General features: G+C 33.7%; 1 protein-coding gene across 1 annotated transcript in view; it reads left to right on the top strand.

The window, feature by feature from the left end:
* LOC121370086 (sodium/hydrogen exchanger 1-like) overlaps positions 1-18,449 on the top strand; it is a 62,753-nt gene that overhangs the window by 22,187 nt on the left and 22,117 nt on the right. Inside the window, exons 4-11 of the mRNA XM_041495190.1 lie at positions 4,244-4,315; positions 6,593-6,674; positions 8,130-8,157; positions 8,747-8,862; positions 9,699-9,774; positions 10,877-10,947; positions 11,800-11,911; positions 18,304-18,385. Of these exons, the coding sequence (XP_041351124.1) occupies positions 4,244-4,315; positions 6,593-6,674; positions 8,130-8,157; positions 8,747-8,862; positions 9,699-9,774; positions 10,877-10,947; positions 11,800-11,911; positions 18,304-18,385 (639 nt within the window). The remainder of the gene's footprint in view (positions 1-4,243; positions 4,316-6,592; positions 6,675-8,129; positions 8,158-8,746; positions 8,863-9,698; positions 9,775-10,876; positions 10,948-11,799; positions 11,912-18,303; positions 18,386-18,449) is intronic.

Genomic DNA, 18,449 nt, shown 5'->3' with positions numbered 1-18,449 from the left:
AAGATATCAATTTTATATATGTATATATTTATCCCGCAATCACTGTATACATTGGCAAGATATGACTAGATAAATCTCTATATTTTTGTCACTGACCAAAAATATAGGTCCGTGACATAAGCCCAACTCAACTCAAGTATTTCAGACTAGATTTTCAATAAACATAGTATTTAAATCATTTGTTTAAGTGCAGTAAATACAAATAACATTTCGTTTTGTTTTAACAATACAAAACTTGTATATTTATTTATGAATTTAGAATGAGTTTAGAAACGCTTTTTTAATGTGACAAAATGTAGCTAGCATCTTACAAATAATGACGTCATGTATCTTGTATGACGTCATTATAGGTTGACAATACTCAATTTACGTACACAAAACTGGAATAAATAATGATTTTCCAAATATGTCTATAGAATTGCAGGATAAAAGAAATAACTGGTTACTGTCTTAAGATATCGGCTTTATCCTGCTCAGATTGAATGGCGAATGTATTTGCCATTTACACCTTCACAGGATAAAGCTGATATCTTAAGACAGTAACCAATTATTCTCTATATATATTTTTTTTTACCTTAGCCAGTGATATGAAATACATGCACATACATATATTTTGCTATTATTACATATTTACATAATATATTACAATCTTACTATTGTTACATACTTGCATAATGTATTACAATCTTAGTATTATTACATACATTGTACTTGCATAATGTATTACAATCTTAGTATTATTACATACTTACCATAATGTATTTACAATCTTAGTATTATTACATACATTGTACTTGCATAATGTATTACAATCTTAGTATTATTACATACAGTGTACTTGCATAATGTATTACAATCTTAGTATTATTACATACATTGTACTTGCATAATGTATTACAATCTTAGTATTATTACATACATTGTACTTGCATAATGTATTACAATCTTAGTATTATTACATACATTGTACTTGCATAATGTATTACAATCTTAGTATTATTACATACATTGTACTTGCATAATGTATTACAATCTTAGTATTATTACATACATTGTACTTGCATAATGTATTACAATCTTAGTATTATTACATACTTACCATAATGTATTACAATCTTAGTATTATTACATACTTACCATAATGTATTACAATCTTAGTATTATTACATACTTACCATAATGTATTACAATCTTAGTATTATTACATACATAATGTATTACAATCTTAGTTTTATTACATACATAATGTATTACAATCTTAGTATTATTACGTACCTACATAATGTATTACAATCTTAGTATTATTACATACCTACATAATGTATAACAATCTTAGTATTATTACATACTTACCATAATGTATTATAATATTAGTATTATTATATACCTACATAATGTATTACAATCTTAGTATTATTGCATACTTACCATAACGAATTACGATCTTAGTATTATTACATACATAATGTATTACAATCTTAGTATTATTACATACATGATGTATTACAATCTTAGTATTATTACATACTTACATAATGTATTACAATCTTAGTATTATGCATTGTACTTGCATAATGTATTACAATCTTAGTATTATTACATACATTGTACTTGCATAATGTATTACAATCTTAGTATTATTACATACATTGTACTTGCATAATGTATTACAATCTCAGTATTATTACATACTTACCATAATGTATTTACAATCTTAGTATTATTACATACATAATGTATTACAATCTTAGTATTATTACATACATAATGTATTACAATCTTAGTATTATTACATACCTACATAATGTATTACAATCTTAGTATTATTACATACCTACATAATGTATTACAATCTTAGTATTATTGCATACTTACCATAATGTATTATAATCTTAGTATTATTATATACCTACATAATGTATTACAATCTTAGTATTATTGCATACTTACCATAATGAATTACGATCTTAGTATTATTACATACATAATGTATTACAATCTTAGTATTATTACATACATGATGTATTACAATCTTAGTATTGTTACATACCTACATAATGTATTACAATCTTAGTATTATTACATACATAATGTATTACAATCTTAGTATTGTTACATACTTACCATAATGTATTACAATCTTAGTATTATTACATACCTACATAATGTATTACAATCTTAGTATTATTACATACCTACATAATGTATTACAATCTTAGTATTATTACATACCTACATAATGTATTACAATCTTAGTATTATTACATACTTACCATAGTGTATTACAATCTTAGTATTATTACATACTTACATAATGTATAACAATCTTAGTATTATTACATACTTACATAATGTATTACAATCTTAGTATTATTACATACTTACCATAATGTATCACAATCTTAGTATTATTACATACCTACATGATGTATTACAATCTTAGTATTATTACATACTTACCATAATGTATTACAATCTTAGTATTATTACATACTTACATAATGTATAACAATCTTAGTATTATTATATACTTACATAATGTATTACAATCTTAGTATTATTACCGAATCTGAATGAATGAATGTTTAACGACACCCCAGCACAAAAATATGCATTGGCTATTGGGTGTCACAAATGGTAAGTATATGAAAATATTATTTATATATATACTCAAAGGCAAAAGTTATTGTGTAGTATTATTACATACTTACATAATGTATAACAATCTTTAATACTTGGTATTATTCACAAACAAGGTACATGTATTATCATTTCTCGTTATTATTTCATACTTGCATTACCTGCTACTATAATTATACAAGTACTTAAATGTATATTATGGCCTCCGCGAGTCCATCTACCCGCGGGTCAAACTCAACTTGGACCCGAGTACCTGCCACTATATGATAATTATATTAAGGAATAAAGTAAAATAGCATTATGCATCTTAATTACAGCGCTGAGTATGGATGCTGAATCATGCTGTTGTATTGCATTGCAGAAACTCTCAATGTAATGTAACCAGCTGCAAGCATGTTGCAAACTGACGTAAAAACACATATTTAAATGAGAATGCTCTTCCTTGCACAGTGCTTGAACCTTAGTTAAAGTAACAGACCCTAGTTTCTAAAAACGCACGTTTGTCTGAGAAGTAATGGTTATCAAGACAAGCTCTAGTTATTTTTAAAAACGGGTTTTCCCCGTTTAAACATCACAGACTTTAGCTTCTCTCTGTCATAACCTTATCAAAGTGTATTACAGGTTCGTCTGAGAAGTAATGGTTATCAAGACAAGCTCTTGTTATTTTCAGAAACGGGTTTTCCCCGTTTAAACATCACAGACTTTAGCTTCTCTCTGTTATAACCATATCCAAATGTGTTACAGATTTGTAGATTAAACTAAACATAGTGTCCATACCTTACCCTACCCTATCCTATCCTATCCTATCCTATCCTATCCTAAACTATCCTAACCTAGTTCTTGCACGGGTCCTGAGAACGGACTCGAGTCTTGGTAGACTCGACCTCAGTACTCGAGTACTCATGGAGACCCTAATGTGTAAACAGATTTTAGTGATGTACCTATGATCGATTATAACTGAAAACTGATCGGATTGGCTCTTACGATGTGATGATCAATTATAAAAATCCATCATCGATTGTGCGGGAAAATGTTATCTGTAATTGTAACACCCCAATTTAGATGCTTGAATTGATTTAAATATGTTGGGGTTAGTGTTTATTTTCTTGTCTATATAAATAAAAAGATATATTAAATAGTTATTAAGGGTAAAATGTACCATTTGTCGGGTCCAGATACTGGTGAACACGGCAATAGGTACATATGACCCAGTTATTATTCAAATCCTTCTAATGTTCATATAATTCTATTCGATTGTGTAATCGAAAGTTGATCGGTTGGTGCCAACTGATTATAACCGATGATCGATGAAGGAATTCCAATCAATTCCCAAGACTAACACTTTTACTATTATCCTGCTATATACCAGTCGTGGTGCACTGGCTGAATTGAGAAATAGCCCAATGGGCCCACCGACAAGGATCGATCCCAGACCGACCGCGAATCTAGCGAGCGCTTTACCACTGGGCTACGTCCTGTCATTATCCTGCTTGATGTCCTATCCCATCCTATTCTGTTTGTTGATGTGCATAGTTATATGTATGTGTGTATGTGTGTATGTATCTATGTATGTATGTATGTATAATATGTGTTACACTTCTAGTTTTTCAGGGGCAGCTGAGCACTTACCACTGTTTTTTGCACCTCATGCTTTCTTCCTGTTTCTCTTACCTCCGTAAGTTTTCAATTTGCAATATTAGTCAAAATATGTTTTAATGTTTTTGTAAAGAGCAGTAGATGCACATTTGTGTCTGAATTATCAAATTTATGTTTGACATCCAATAGTCAATGATTAATTGAACAATGTGATCTAGATGTGTTGTTAATAAAGGAAGGAAGGAATGTGTTATTTAACAATGCACTCAGCACATTTTAATTATGGTTGTATGGCATTAGACATACATGTATGGTTAAGTACCACACAAAAAATGAGAAAAACCTGGTACTGCTACGCAGTGAACTACTCTTTCCAATTAGTAGCAAGAAATCTTTTATATGCAGCATCCCACAGGCAGGATAGCACATACCACAGCCTTTGCTACACCTGTTGAGGTGCATTGGCTGGACCGAGAAATAGCCCAATGGGCCCATGGCCGACAGGGATCAATCCTAAACCAATTGTGCATTAGGCGGGTGCTTTACCACTGGACTACGTCCCGATACGTATCGCAATGCATATCATAATGTATTATTTACAGCATCACCAACTGTACATTAGGCAAGTGGTTTACCACTGGGTTACGTCCCGATACGTATCGCAATGCATATCATAATGTATTATTTACAGCATCATCAACTGTACATTAGGCAAGTGCTTTACCACTGGGTTACGTCCCGATACGTATCGCAATGCATATCATAATGTATTATTTACAGCATCATCAACTGTACATTAGGCAAGTGCTTTACCACTGGGTTACATCCCGATACGTATCGCAATGCATATCATAATGTATTATTTACAGCATCACCAACTGTACATTAGGCAAGTGCTTTACCATTGGGTTACGTCCCGATACGTATCGCAATGCATGTCATAATATATTATTTACAGCACCATCAACTGACTTAAGGAAGATCTTTTGCAAAATAAAGAATATGGAATGATGATACAAGATAGAGCACATTGGTTATTAATCATTGGCTATTGGATGTCATACATATGGTCATTTTGACAGTCATAGAGAGGAAACCCGCTATATTTTTCCATTAGTGGCAAGGGATCTTTTATATGCACCACACCACAGACAGGACAACACATACCACAGCCTTTGATATACCAATGGGCCCACTGGCGGGGAACAATCCCAGACCAATCGCACATCAAGCGGTGGGGTGTATGATAATACATATAATACGCATTGGTACAGGTGGGGTGTATGATAATACATATAATACACATCGGTACAGGTGGGTTGTATGATAATACATATAATACGAATCGGTACAGGTGGGGTGTATGATAATACATATAATACACATCGGTACAGGTGGGGTGTATGATAATGTATATAATACGCATCGGTACAGGTGGGGTGTATGATAATGCATATAATACGCATCGGTACAGGTGGGGTGTATGATAATGCATATAATACGCATCGGTACAGGTGGGATAATGCATATAATACGCATCGGTACAGGTGGGGTGTATGATAATGCATATAATACGCATCGGTACAGGTGGGGTGTATGATAATGCATATAATACGCATCGGTACAGGTGGGGTGTATGATAATGCATATAATACGCATCGGTACAGGTGGGGTGTATGATAATGCATATAATACGCATCGGTACAGGTGGGGTGTATGATAATGCATATAATACGCATCGGTACAGGTGGGGTGTATGATAATGCATATAATACGCATCGGTACAGGTGGGGTGTATGATAATGCATATAATACGCATCGGTACAGGTGGGGTGTATGATAATGCATATAATACGCATCGGTACAGGTGGGGTGTATGATAATGCATATAATACGCATCGGTACAGGTGGGGTGTATGATAATACATATAATACGCATCGGTACAGGTGGGGTGTATGATAATACATATAATAAGTATCGGTACAGGAGGGGTGTATGATAATACATCTAATAAGTATCGGTACAGGTGGGGTGTATGATAATACATGTAATATGCATCGGCGGTACAGGTGGGGTGTATGATAATACATCTAATAAGTATCGGTACAGGTGGGGTGTATGATAATACATGTAATAAGTATCTGTACAGGTGGGGTGTATGATAATACATATAATATGTATCCGTACAGGTCAGTACAGGTGAGGTGTATGATAATACATGTAATATGTATCGGTACCGGTGGGGTGTATAATAATACATATAATATGTTTACCATTTAATTCATAATATAATACCGTACATCCCTAGTTATAAGTGTGTGTAAATCTGTATTGTTTTGTGTGTTTTAATTCTAGGATTATACTCGAGGCAGCATACAGTCTTCATGATCCAACATTCGCAGAAAACTTTGGGAGTGTTCTGCTGTTTGCTGTTGTCGTGAGTTTCCTTTTCACTCTGCAGTTATTAGTCACCTTCTGATCCAACCAGATGGGTACTGTAGGTCTCATCTACATCTGTCTGTCTGTCTGTTTGTCTATCTGTTGTCTGCCCATTTATTTGAAATGTTTTGTGTAGCTTTATCATATTGAGTTACAGATCAAGTGTGACTTTCATGAGGATTGGGTAATTTTTGACAGAGTTATGGCCCTTGAGCTTAGGAGATATGAAAATGTATTCGGCCCAGTATAAGGAACACATATTGCTTTAGCAGTACTCTCAGAATGCTGGTTATTATTATACTGAACCACCCAAAAAACACCTTTTTTTCATGGTAAAATTAATAACGGTTTTTAAGTTGCCGTGTTCATTTGGTATTATTTCTCAAACAGTCTACTGATTTCTTCGGTATTGAACAAAGGGACATAACTCTCATCAGATTTATTGTAAAGAATAGAATTGTAGTACATGACATATAGCACATTCAAACCATCCCAAAACAGTAGTTTACACTGACCTAATTTGACTGGTAATGTTCTGTAACCGATTCCATGATTTACTCCCCAATAGTGAATGCATTATGTAAAAGCTGTAGTAGTACATGTAAGTACATATAAGATGACTTAACGTCATTAATCAGTTTCGCACATTTTATCTTTCCAGCGAACAGTTTCTAGTACATTAAACATAGACAAATTGACCCCCAAAAAATGTAGAAAAATTGGCAGTCGATCAGTAGCTTTAAAGAATTTATTAAATTTGGTTGCGGTCAAGTGGGGTCAATTTTTTAGCAAAAACAACAAAGTTGACCTGAGCAATACCTGATGACCTACTGTACTTAACGCTGTACTGGCGACATTTCTAGTTGTGAAGTGTGACCAGTTTTTATTATTTTAGTTTAGTTAATTTATTATTTTATTTTAGTAAATCTGTTTATACCAATATTATTATAAAATATGACATTTGTAAAAATGCTTGCCCTATGCCCAGTAATAGAATGCTTGCCCTATGCCCAGTAACAGTGATGGAAATAATCAGAAAATTTCACTAGTCCACTGGACAAACACATCTAGAAATCTACTTGTCCATCTATAATTTCACTTGTCCAAATAAATTATTTGTTTTATTTAAGTGCAAGGACAATATTCTTGATTTCTCAAAATGAAACTGCATTGAACATTTTTATTTTTCCAACAGATAACCACCAAAGTACATTCTGCTTGTCCGAGCAAACTTTCACTTGTCAGGACAAACGGACAAGTGCTTATTTCAAACGCTGCAGTAATAGAATGCTTGCCCTATGCCCAGTTATAGAATGCTTGCCTGGAATGCAGTACGAAAGGATTGATATATAGATAGATAGACAGATAGATAGACAGATAGATAGATAGATAGATAGATAGATAGATAGATATAGATATATGAATTTATTTTGTTATTTGTTTCTTTTCATAGGGAACAGTTCTGGCATGTTTCATGTTGGGTATGTATGCAGCCGGCATGTTATCAATAACCATGCATGGATGGCTTTCAGTTTTAGTTTTAGTTCTACAAATTATCACTTCAGGGGCAGAGACTGGGAGGGTTGGGGGGTTCATATACCACCCCACCCCCTGTTGAGGCTAAAACAATGTTTTACAGTGCTTTGTTAGGCTATTCATATAGGTTTCCAGGGAAAACATAGACAAAAGTGTCCACTAGGTTCATATTTGAACACACACATCCACCCCCCACCCCCCTACACACATACCTTCTCTCCCATCTACTCTCTCTCTCTCTCTCTCTCTCTCTCTCTCTCTTCTCTCTCTCTCTCTCTCTCTCTGTTTCTCTCTCTCTCTTCTCTCTGTTCCCTCCCTTTCTCTCATCTCTCTCTCTCTCTCTCTCTCTCTCTCTCTCTCTCTCTCTCTCTCTCTCTCTCTCTCTCTCTCTCCCCCTCTCTCTCTCTCTCTCTCTCTCTCTCTCTCTCTCTCTCTCTCTCTCTCCCCCCTCTCTCTTTCTATCCCTCTCCCTTTCTCTCCCCCTCTCTTAATCATACTGAAGGAGTCTTACCAATCTGATGTTTTATTATCTAGGTCTCACTCTGTATGGGTTGGCCATCAGTGGTGCTATGGGTGTGTTACCGATGCCAATGTCTCTAGTTCAGATTCTTGTCTTCTCATCGTTAATAGTAGCAGTGGATCCCGTTGCAGTGAGTAATTTACAGGTTTCATATCCGTCTGTCTGTCCTACATACAGTTTTCCGGACTTTTTTTTCACAGTGCCTCAAAATATTCAGCTGAAATTTTATGTATGGCTTTATCATGTACTGTTACAGATCAAGTTTGATTTAAATGGCGATTTACCCATTTTTATACAGTTATGGCCCTTCAATTTATTTGCTGAAATTTGGTATATAGCTTTGTTATGTACTGGTGTAGATGATCAAGTTTAACTTTCATTGTGATTTTCCCATTTTTCTCAGAGTAATATCTATTGAATTGAGGAGATATGGAAATGCATTGGGCCCAGAAGGGGACACGTATTACCTTAACAGTACTCTTAGAATGCTTGTTAAGCTTTATAGTTACACGTTTTATTTTTAGTACCAGTGAGTTTCTTATACATGTAGTAACATATAGACTAGTGGACGTAATCATTATAGTAGTAATGGTGTTATCTAACAATTCTATGTTTCCGACTAAAACTCTTGAATTAGCATAAGCATGGAATTCAATTAAATTCGCAACCTGTAGAACTTTACAATTGCTGTTTTTATAATTTAGGACCCAAGGGTGATTAATGTGATGTTTTCTGGGAGCCTATTAAATTTTTAACTGAGAATAAATGAAATGGGGGAAAAAGAAAAGTAGAGGGATAGAGAATCAACTGGTTATAGATATTCCTATTCTTATGATGATTACCATCATCATCGTCATCATCATCATCATCATCATTATCAATATTATTATCATCATCATCATCATCATCGTTGCCATTATCATCATCATCGTCATCATCATCATCATTATTCTCTTGTCTTTGCAGGTTCTTGCCGTGTTTTCTGAAGTCGGAGTCAACCATGTTTTATATTTTCTTTTATTTGGAGAATCATTGCTCAATGGTGAGTTCCACATTCATAGCATGAATGCTATTAACATCAGTAGCATATAGCATTCCCATCAGTACTGACACTATATAACCGTAAATAAAATGTGTTGAGTGTGTAATTAAGTAAAACAGTTCCTTCCTTCCTTCCCATCAGTAACACAAGATGCATTGTACTCATCAATGTGCAGTATCAACACTATGAATGATATTCACATCAATAACTTATTCCCATCAATAGCAAAAGATACACATCAACATACAGTATCAACACCATGAATGCTATTAACATCAAAAACATAGCATTCCCATCAGTAACACAAGATACACATCAACGTGCATCATCAACACAGTGAATGCTACTAACATCAATAACATAACATTCACATCAATAACACAAAATACACATCAACAGTATCAACACCATGAATGCTATTAACATAAAAACATAGCATTCCCATCAGTAACACAAGATACACATCAATGCGCAGCATCAACACAGTGAATGCTATTATCATCAATAACATAGCATTCACATCAATAACACAAGATACACATCAATCTGCAGTATCATCATCATGAATGCTATTTACATCAATAACATATCATTCACATCAGTAACAAGATACACATCAATGTGCAGTATCAACATCATGAATGCTATTAACATCAATAACATATCATTCACATCAGTAACACAATATACACATCAATGTGTAGTATCAACATCATGAGTGCTATTAACATCAATAACACAGCATTCACATCAGTAAAATAACTGCACATTCCCCTCAGAGTAAGCCAACAGTTCGAAGACATTTATTAAGAAAATTAATGTGCATGATCTGATGTAAAAGGTTAATAAAAAAAATAGACATATTCATGATTGCAGCTTTAAATTTTAAGCAATGTTCAGATGATTCATTAAGCAAACATTCCTTTCCTGTGTAAAACTAGTAAGTCAGGTTTACCTTACTAAGCTGTGAAATGATGAATCGGGGCTCCCCAATTCTGACATCATTGATGTTTTGTGGGGCAATAAAATGCAATTGTTTGTACTTTGAACTGAGAAAAAAAATAATTAAAAAACCCTAGTAAGTCATTGTTTTAATTTTCAGATGGTGCTACTGTGGTCCTCTATAAAGTGATGCAGAATTACAATACAATGCAGAACATACACCTTGAACATGTAAGTGTCCAGATTTGTGATTATCAGTGTATCCAGCAATGGTTCATGCTACTGGAATAATTGCTTGGTTTCTTTCTCTTTCTGTGTGGGTGTCTGTCTCTGTCTCTCTTTCTCTCTCTCTCTCTCTCTCTCTCTCTCTCTCTCTCTCTCTCTCTCTCTCTCTCTCTCTCTCTCTCTCTCTCTCTCTCTCTCTCTCTCTCTCTCTCTCTCTCTCTCTCTCTCTCTCTCTCTCCCTCCCTGTCAGTGGGCCCATTGAGCTATTTCTCGCTCCAGCCAGTGCATCACGACTGGTACATCAAAGGCCGTGGTGTGTGCTATACTGTCTATGGGATGGTGCATATTAAAGATCCCTTGCTGCTAATAGAAAAAGAGTAGCCCATGAAGTGGTGACAGCAGGTTTCCTCTCTCAATATCTGTGTTGTCCTTAACCATATGATTGATGCCATATAACCATAAATAAATGTGTTGAGTGTGTCGTTAAATAAAACATTTCTTTCTTTCTTTCATTTCAAAATAAGGGGCGAGATGTAGCCCAGTGGTAAAGCACTCGCCTGATGCGCGATCGGTTTGGGATCGATCCCTGTCAGTGGGCCCATTGGGCTATTTCTTGCTTCAGCCAGTGCACCACGACTGATACACCAAAGGCCGTGGTATGTGCTATCCTGTCTATGAGATGGTGCATGTAGAAGATCCCTTGCTGCTAATCGAAAAGAGGTTTCCTCTCTCAATATCTGTGTGGTCGTTAACCATATGTCCGACGCCATATAACCATAAATGAAATGTGTTGAGTGTGTCCTTAAATAAAACATTTCCTTCTTCTTCTTCATTTCAAAATAAGTTCTGCTTTTTCAGATTGTTCTGGGTGTTGTTAAGTTCATCGTCGTGTGTCTCGGTGGTTTTATTCTCGGCGCGCTGGCAGGAGCTGGTACGGCAATTCTCACACGGTTTACCAGCAAGGTTAAAGGTAATTAGCACAGTTTATATTTGATGTACGGTGTCAACTATAGATGACACTACATGTGTGTATCTTGAGGGGGTTGAGGGAGTGGGGGTGGGTGGAGGGGTGAGATCTAGCTCACCAAAGAGAGCTTGCCTGATGTCCTTGGATCAAACACACTCAATGGACCCATTGGATTTCCTCCATCCCAACCAGTGCCTGGTATATCAAAAGCCATGGTATGTGCTGTATGTCTGTTGGAAAGTGTATGTAAAAGATTGTAGTATCATATATAGAGAATACTACACGAGTGGCTGTTTGATACTATTTATCTTACAAGTTAATTAAAAATATATCTAATGAATAAAAGCGAGTTGGATACATTTTTAAACCTTTAAAACCAGGTTTTAAACAAATTTAAATTACTTTTTCGAATAAATCGTATTTACAGCACTTGCAGTTAACGTATGTGTCAGCAATCAGTTTCAAGTTAGCTTATAATATATCATAGAGCTATCAATTCTGATCATGCTTATTTCAGTTGGATAGTATGGCTGTGGCAACTGGGGCATCACCTAGGAGCAGCCAATCATATAACATGTCAAACTGATAACACACATGCCATATGAGATCTTAAATAACACGTAAATAAAGGCCATTATATGTGCTATCCTGTCTGTGGGAGGGTGCATATAACATTACTGATGGAAAAATGTAGCGGGTTTCCTCGCTAAGACTGCATGTCTTAATTACCAAATGTTTGACATCCAATAGCTGTGGTGGGGGGGGGGGGGGGGCATAGCTCAGTGGTAAAGAGCTCGATCTCCATCGTGAGTGGGATCGATCTCCATCTGTGGGCCCATTGGGCTATTTCCCGTTCCAGCCAGTGCACCACATCTGGTATATCAAAGGCCGTGGTATGTACTATCCTGCCTATGGGATGGTGCATATAAAAGATCCCTTAATTGCTTCTAATGAAAAAATGTAGCAGATTTCCTTTCAGACTATATGTCAGAATTACCAAATGTTTGACATACAATAGCCGATGATTAATAAATCAATGTGCTCTAGTGGTGTCATTAAACAAAACAAACTGTAACTTTTTAAAGGTCCACAATCATGGCACATTATTAATACACAGTATACAAAAAACATACATAAAGATTACATTATTAACCATAAAAAAAACAAAAATACCTCCCCAATTATTAATAAAGCGACTTTTTTACACTGATCCAGTCAATTTGACCCGCATCTGACCTGTGACGCAGCATCAGGTAAATACCACTCATTCATTAGTAGGTTGGCATGGCGACAGCATGTAATGATTCTTCGGAAAATAGCTCATTCTTATCGGACGTTAGTCTGGACATTTTGGACTTGTCGCATTTGTCTATTTATTCTAATGCTACCTCAATTGGTGAGGAAGAAGGAGAAAATCCGTTAGGGGTACTTCCCTATCAGTTTGAACCGTAGTACACTGACGATGATCTGTCGAGCCAAATACGGTCAGCCTATTTGCAGCACGGAGCCCGGACGTCGCTCGGAGACAAAAACAAAGCCCGAATGTTAATGCCAAGGTGTACATTGCTCATATTTGGCACAAAGATACACCTCAACACGATGCATTTATATATGTTAACAAAAAAATGTAGGGAAAATATCTTTTAGAAAAAATATTAATTAATATTAACTGATGACTGGATAGCATTTAAATAATTAATGTATTGCAATTATTATTTAAAACAACAAATACACGTACATACATTAAATATGTTTTTAAAAAACATCATTAAATATATTAAACTAGGCGCATTCATCGTCAGTCTAATCATTTAATTGGTTAACTAAAGGCTTATTTGCAAAAGCAATACATGTCTACAGATTTCGCAGACATCGGTAGCTCGGACAGCATGTGACACAGTCGGCTCACTACGAGATCAAGGAATCTAAGTGGTTGTGGGTGTACTGCCAATATGCTACGGTATCTGTGATTATGTAAAGAGGTGTTTTCAGACGTCGGATGCACGTTTGTTCCTAATTTGCTCTGTCGGTATCGGAAGGTGTGAATTCCATTGTAATGAACAGAAATACACTGGTGTACATTTGTTCCCGACTATTTGTGGTCGGAATGGTGTAAATGTCGGAGTAACGATGGTCGTTGTAACAAGGTCTGACTGTATATGTTAGAACAATAAATGTAGGAAACATATTTTTTAGAAAAAAATCGCATTAACATTCGGTAGGCCTATCTGTTTTTGTCTTCGGGCGATGTCCGGGAAATGCGATTTTTTTTCTTAAAAAACATTTTTCCTACATTTATGTTTTTAATATATATAAATGCATTCTGTTGATGTGTATCTTTGTACCAAATATGAACAATGTACACCTCAGCAGTAAAATTTGGGCTTTGTTTTTGTCTCCGAGCGACGTTCGGGCTCCGGGCTGCAAATAGGCTGAACAGGGGGATACAGGCCTGGAACAGACAAGTTCTTTAACAAAAGTTTTGGTGCTATACCCATCGACCATCTTAGATAATTGTCGTAATCCCCAGGTGTGAAGTGGTCACTTCAAATCGAATCCCATCTTGACTGTCCTTTCCAATACGCACGTGTTCGGTTTAAGAATTGCTTCTTTGCAAACAATGTCGGTTTGTCTTTTGGAAAAATATGCAAACTTCTGTTGCCTTTAACTGCAGCTTTTGTACATCCATACAACGAACAATGGTTCACCATGTTTCACATTTGAAAGATATCTTCAAAATAGCATTCCAAACATACAATTCAATTCAATAGAATAACATTTTCGCGTTTTAAAAATACACGTGTTCCACTTCCATGTAAAATTACCAAAAGGCTGCAAATTATGCGTTCATGTTATGCCGGTTAGCACGTCGCGGGGTCACGTGACTTGACTCTTGGAGTTCAGAGGCAAGCGATGGGGAAAAACACTTTTTATTGTGAATATATTAAAAACGGGTACATTTTTAAAAATTATTTTATTGATACTTCATATATATTTTAAAAGGTATACGTAGATACCAAACAATAGTGAATTACGTTTTTGATAAATGTAGACCTTTAAGATATACGATATACATTGTATATTGATGATGATAATGTTTCTTACTGTATTTGTTATTGATTTCAGTTATTTACATGATGGTATATTTCGGTTTTCTTCTAGTATTAAAGATATGTGATATATATTGTATGGTGATAATGATAATGTTTGTTCTTGTGTTATATTTTGTTGTTGATTTCAGTACTACAACCACTTGTTATATACACGATGGCATATCTCGGCTTTCTTCTAGTATTTAATATATATGATATACATTGTAAGATGATAATGATAATGTTTGTTGCTGTATTATATTCTGTTGTTCATTTCAGTACTACAACCACTTGTTATATACACGATGGCATATCTCGGTTTTCTTCTAGTATTTAATATATGTGATATACATTATAAGATGATGATGATAATGTTTGTTGTTGTGTTATATTATTGTTGATTTCAGTACAACAACCACTTGTTATATACACCATGGCATATCTCGGCTTTCTTCTAGTATTTAATATATATGATATACATTATAAGATGATGATGATAATGTTTGTTGTTGTGTTATATTTTGTTGTTGATTTCAGTACTACAACCAATTGTTATATACTCGATGGCATATCTCGGCTTTCTTCTATTATTTAATATATGTGATATACATTATAAGATGATGATGATAATGTTTGTTGTTGTATTATATTTTGTTTCAGTACTACAACCAATTGTTATATACTCGATGGCATATCTCGGTTTTCTTCTAGTATTTAATATATATGATATACATTATAAGATGATGATGATAATGTTTGTTGTTGTGTTATATTTTGTTGTTGATTTCAGTACTACAACCACTTGTTATATACACGATGGCATATCTCGGTTTTCTTCTAGTATTTAATATATATGATATACATTATAAGATGATGATGATAATGTTTGTTGTTGTGTTATATTTTGTTGTTGATTTCAGTACTACATCCACTTGTTATATACACGATGGCATATCTCGGCTTTCTTCTAGTATTTAATATATATGATATACATTATAAGATGATGATGATAATGTTTGTTGTTGTGTTATATTTTATTTCAGTACTACAACCACTTGTTATATACACGATGGCATATCTCGGCTTTCTTCTAGTATTTAATATATATGATATACATTATAAGATGATGATGATAATGTTTGTTGTTGTGTTATATTTTGTTGTTGATTTCAGTACTACAACCACTTGTTATATACACGATGGCATATCTCGGCTTTCTTCTAGTATTTAATATATATGATATACATTATAAGATGATGATGATAATGTTTGTTGTTGTGTATATTTTGTTTTATTTCAGTACTACAACCACTTGTTATATACACGATGGCATATCTCGGCTTTCTTCTATTATTTAATATATATGATATACATTATAAGATGATGATGATAATGTTTGTTGTTGTGTTATATTTTGTTGTTGATTTCAGTACTACATCCACTTGTTATATACACGATGGCATATCTCGGCTTTCTTCTAGTATTTAATATATATGATATACATTATAAGATGATGATGATAATGTTTGTTGTTGTGTTATATTTTATTTCAGTACTACAACCACTTGCTATATACACGATGGCATATCTCGGCTTTCTTCTAGTATTTAATATATATGATATACATTATAAGATGATGATGATAATGTTTGTTGTTGTGTTATATTTTATTTCAGTACTACAACCACTTGTTATATACACGATGGCATATCTCGGCTTTCTTCTAGTATTTAATATATATGATATACATTATAAGATGATGATGATAATGTTTGTTGTTGTGTTATATTTTATTTCAGTACTACAACCACTTGTTATATACACGATGGCATATCTCGGCAATTATAAGCATGATGATGATAATGTTTGTTGTTGTGTTATATTTTGTTGTTGATTTCTTCTAGTATTTAATATATATGATATACATTATAAGATGATGATGATAATGTTTGTTTTGTGTTATACTTGTTATATTGGCATATCTCGGCTTCCTTCTAGTATTTAATATATTTTAAGATTTCAGTACTACAGTACCACTTGCTATATACACGATGGCATATCTATGTTTTCTTCTAGTATTTAATATATATGATATACATTATAAGATGATGATGATAATGTTTGTTGTTGTGTTATATTTTGTTGTTGATTTCAGTACTACAACCACTTGTTATATACACGATGGCATATCTCGGCTTTCTTCTAGTATTTAATATATATGATATACATTATAAGATGATGATGATAATGTTTGTTGTTGTGTTATATTTTGTTGTTGATTTCAGTACTACAACCACTTGTTATATACACGATGGCATATCTCGGCTTTCTTCTAGTATTTAATATATATGATATACATTATAAGATGATGATGATAATGTTTGTTGTTGTGTTATTTTTTGTTGATTTCAGTACTACAACCACTTGTTATATACACGATGGCATATCTCGGCTTTCTTCTAGTATTTAATATATGTGATATACATTATAAGATGATGATGATAATGTTTGTTGTTGTGTTATATTTTGTTTCAGTACTACAACCACTTGTTATATACACGATGGCATATCTCGGCTTTCTTCTAGTATTTAATATATATGATATACATTATAAGATGATCATGATAATGTTTGTTGTTGTGTTATATTTTGTTGTTGATTTCAGTACTACAACCACTTGTTATATACACGATGGCATATCTCGGCTTTCTTCTAGTATTTAATATATATGATATACATTATAAGATGATGATGATAATGTTTGTTGTTGTGTTATATTTTGTTGTTGAGTCAGTACATCCACTTGTTATATACACGATGGCATATCTCGGCTTCCTTCTAGTATTTAATATATATGATATACATTATAAGATGATGATGATAATGTTTGTTGTTGTGTTATATTTTGTTGTTGATTTCAGTACTACAACCACTTGTTATATACACGATGGCATATCTCGGCTTTCTTCTAGTATTTAATATATATGATATACATTATAAGATGATGATGATAATGTTTGTTGTTGTGTTATATTTTGTTGTTGATTTCAGTACTACAACCACTTGTTATATACACGATGGCATATCTCGGCTTTCTTCTAGTATTTAATATATATGATATACATTATAAGATGATGATGATAATGTTTGTTGTTGTGTTATATTTTGTTGTTATTTCAGTACTACAACCACTTGTTATATACACGATGGCATATCTCGGCTTTCTTCTAGTATTTAATATATATGATATACATTATAAGATGATGATGATAATGTTTGTTGTTGTGTTATATTTTATTTCAGTACTACAACCACTTGTTATATACACGATGGCATATCTCGGCTTTCTTCTTGCTGAACTCTTTGAATTCTCGGGTATTATCAGGTCTGCGTCTTTCTCTTTTATCACTTTCTCATCTCTCTACAATATACACATTTGATTTCTACTT

Source organism: Gigantopelta aegis, chromosome 1 (assembly GCF_016097555.1).
Source record: "Gigantopelta aegis isolate Gae_Host chromosome 1, Gae_host_genome, whole genome shotgun sequence".
Lineage (NCBI taxonomy): Eukaryota > Metazoa > Mollusca > Gastropoda > Neomphalida > Peltospiridae > Gigantopelta > Gigantopelta aegis.
The sequence above is the reverse complement of the archived record's forward strand: the minus strand, read 5'-3'. Positions and strand labels throughout refer to the sequence as shown.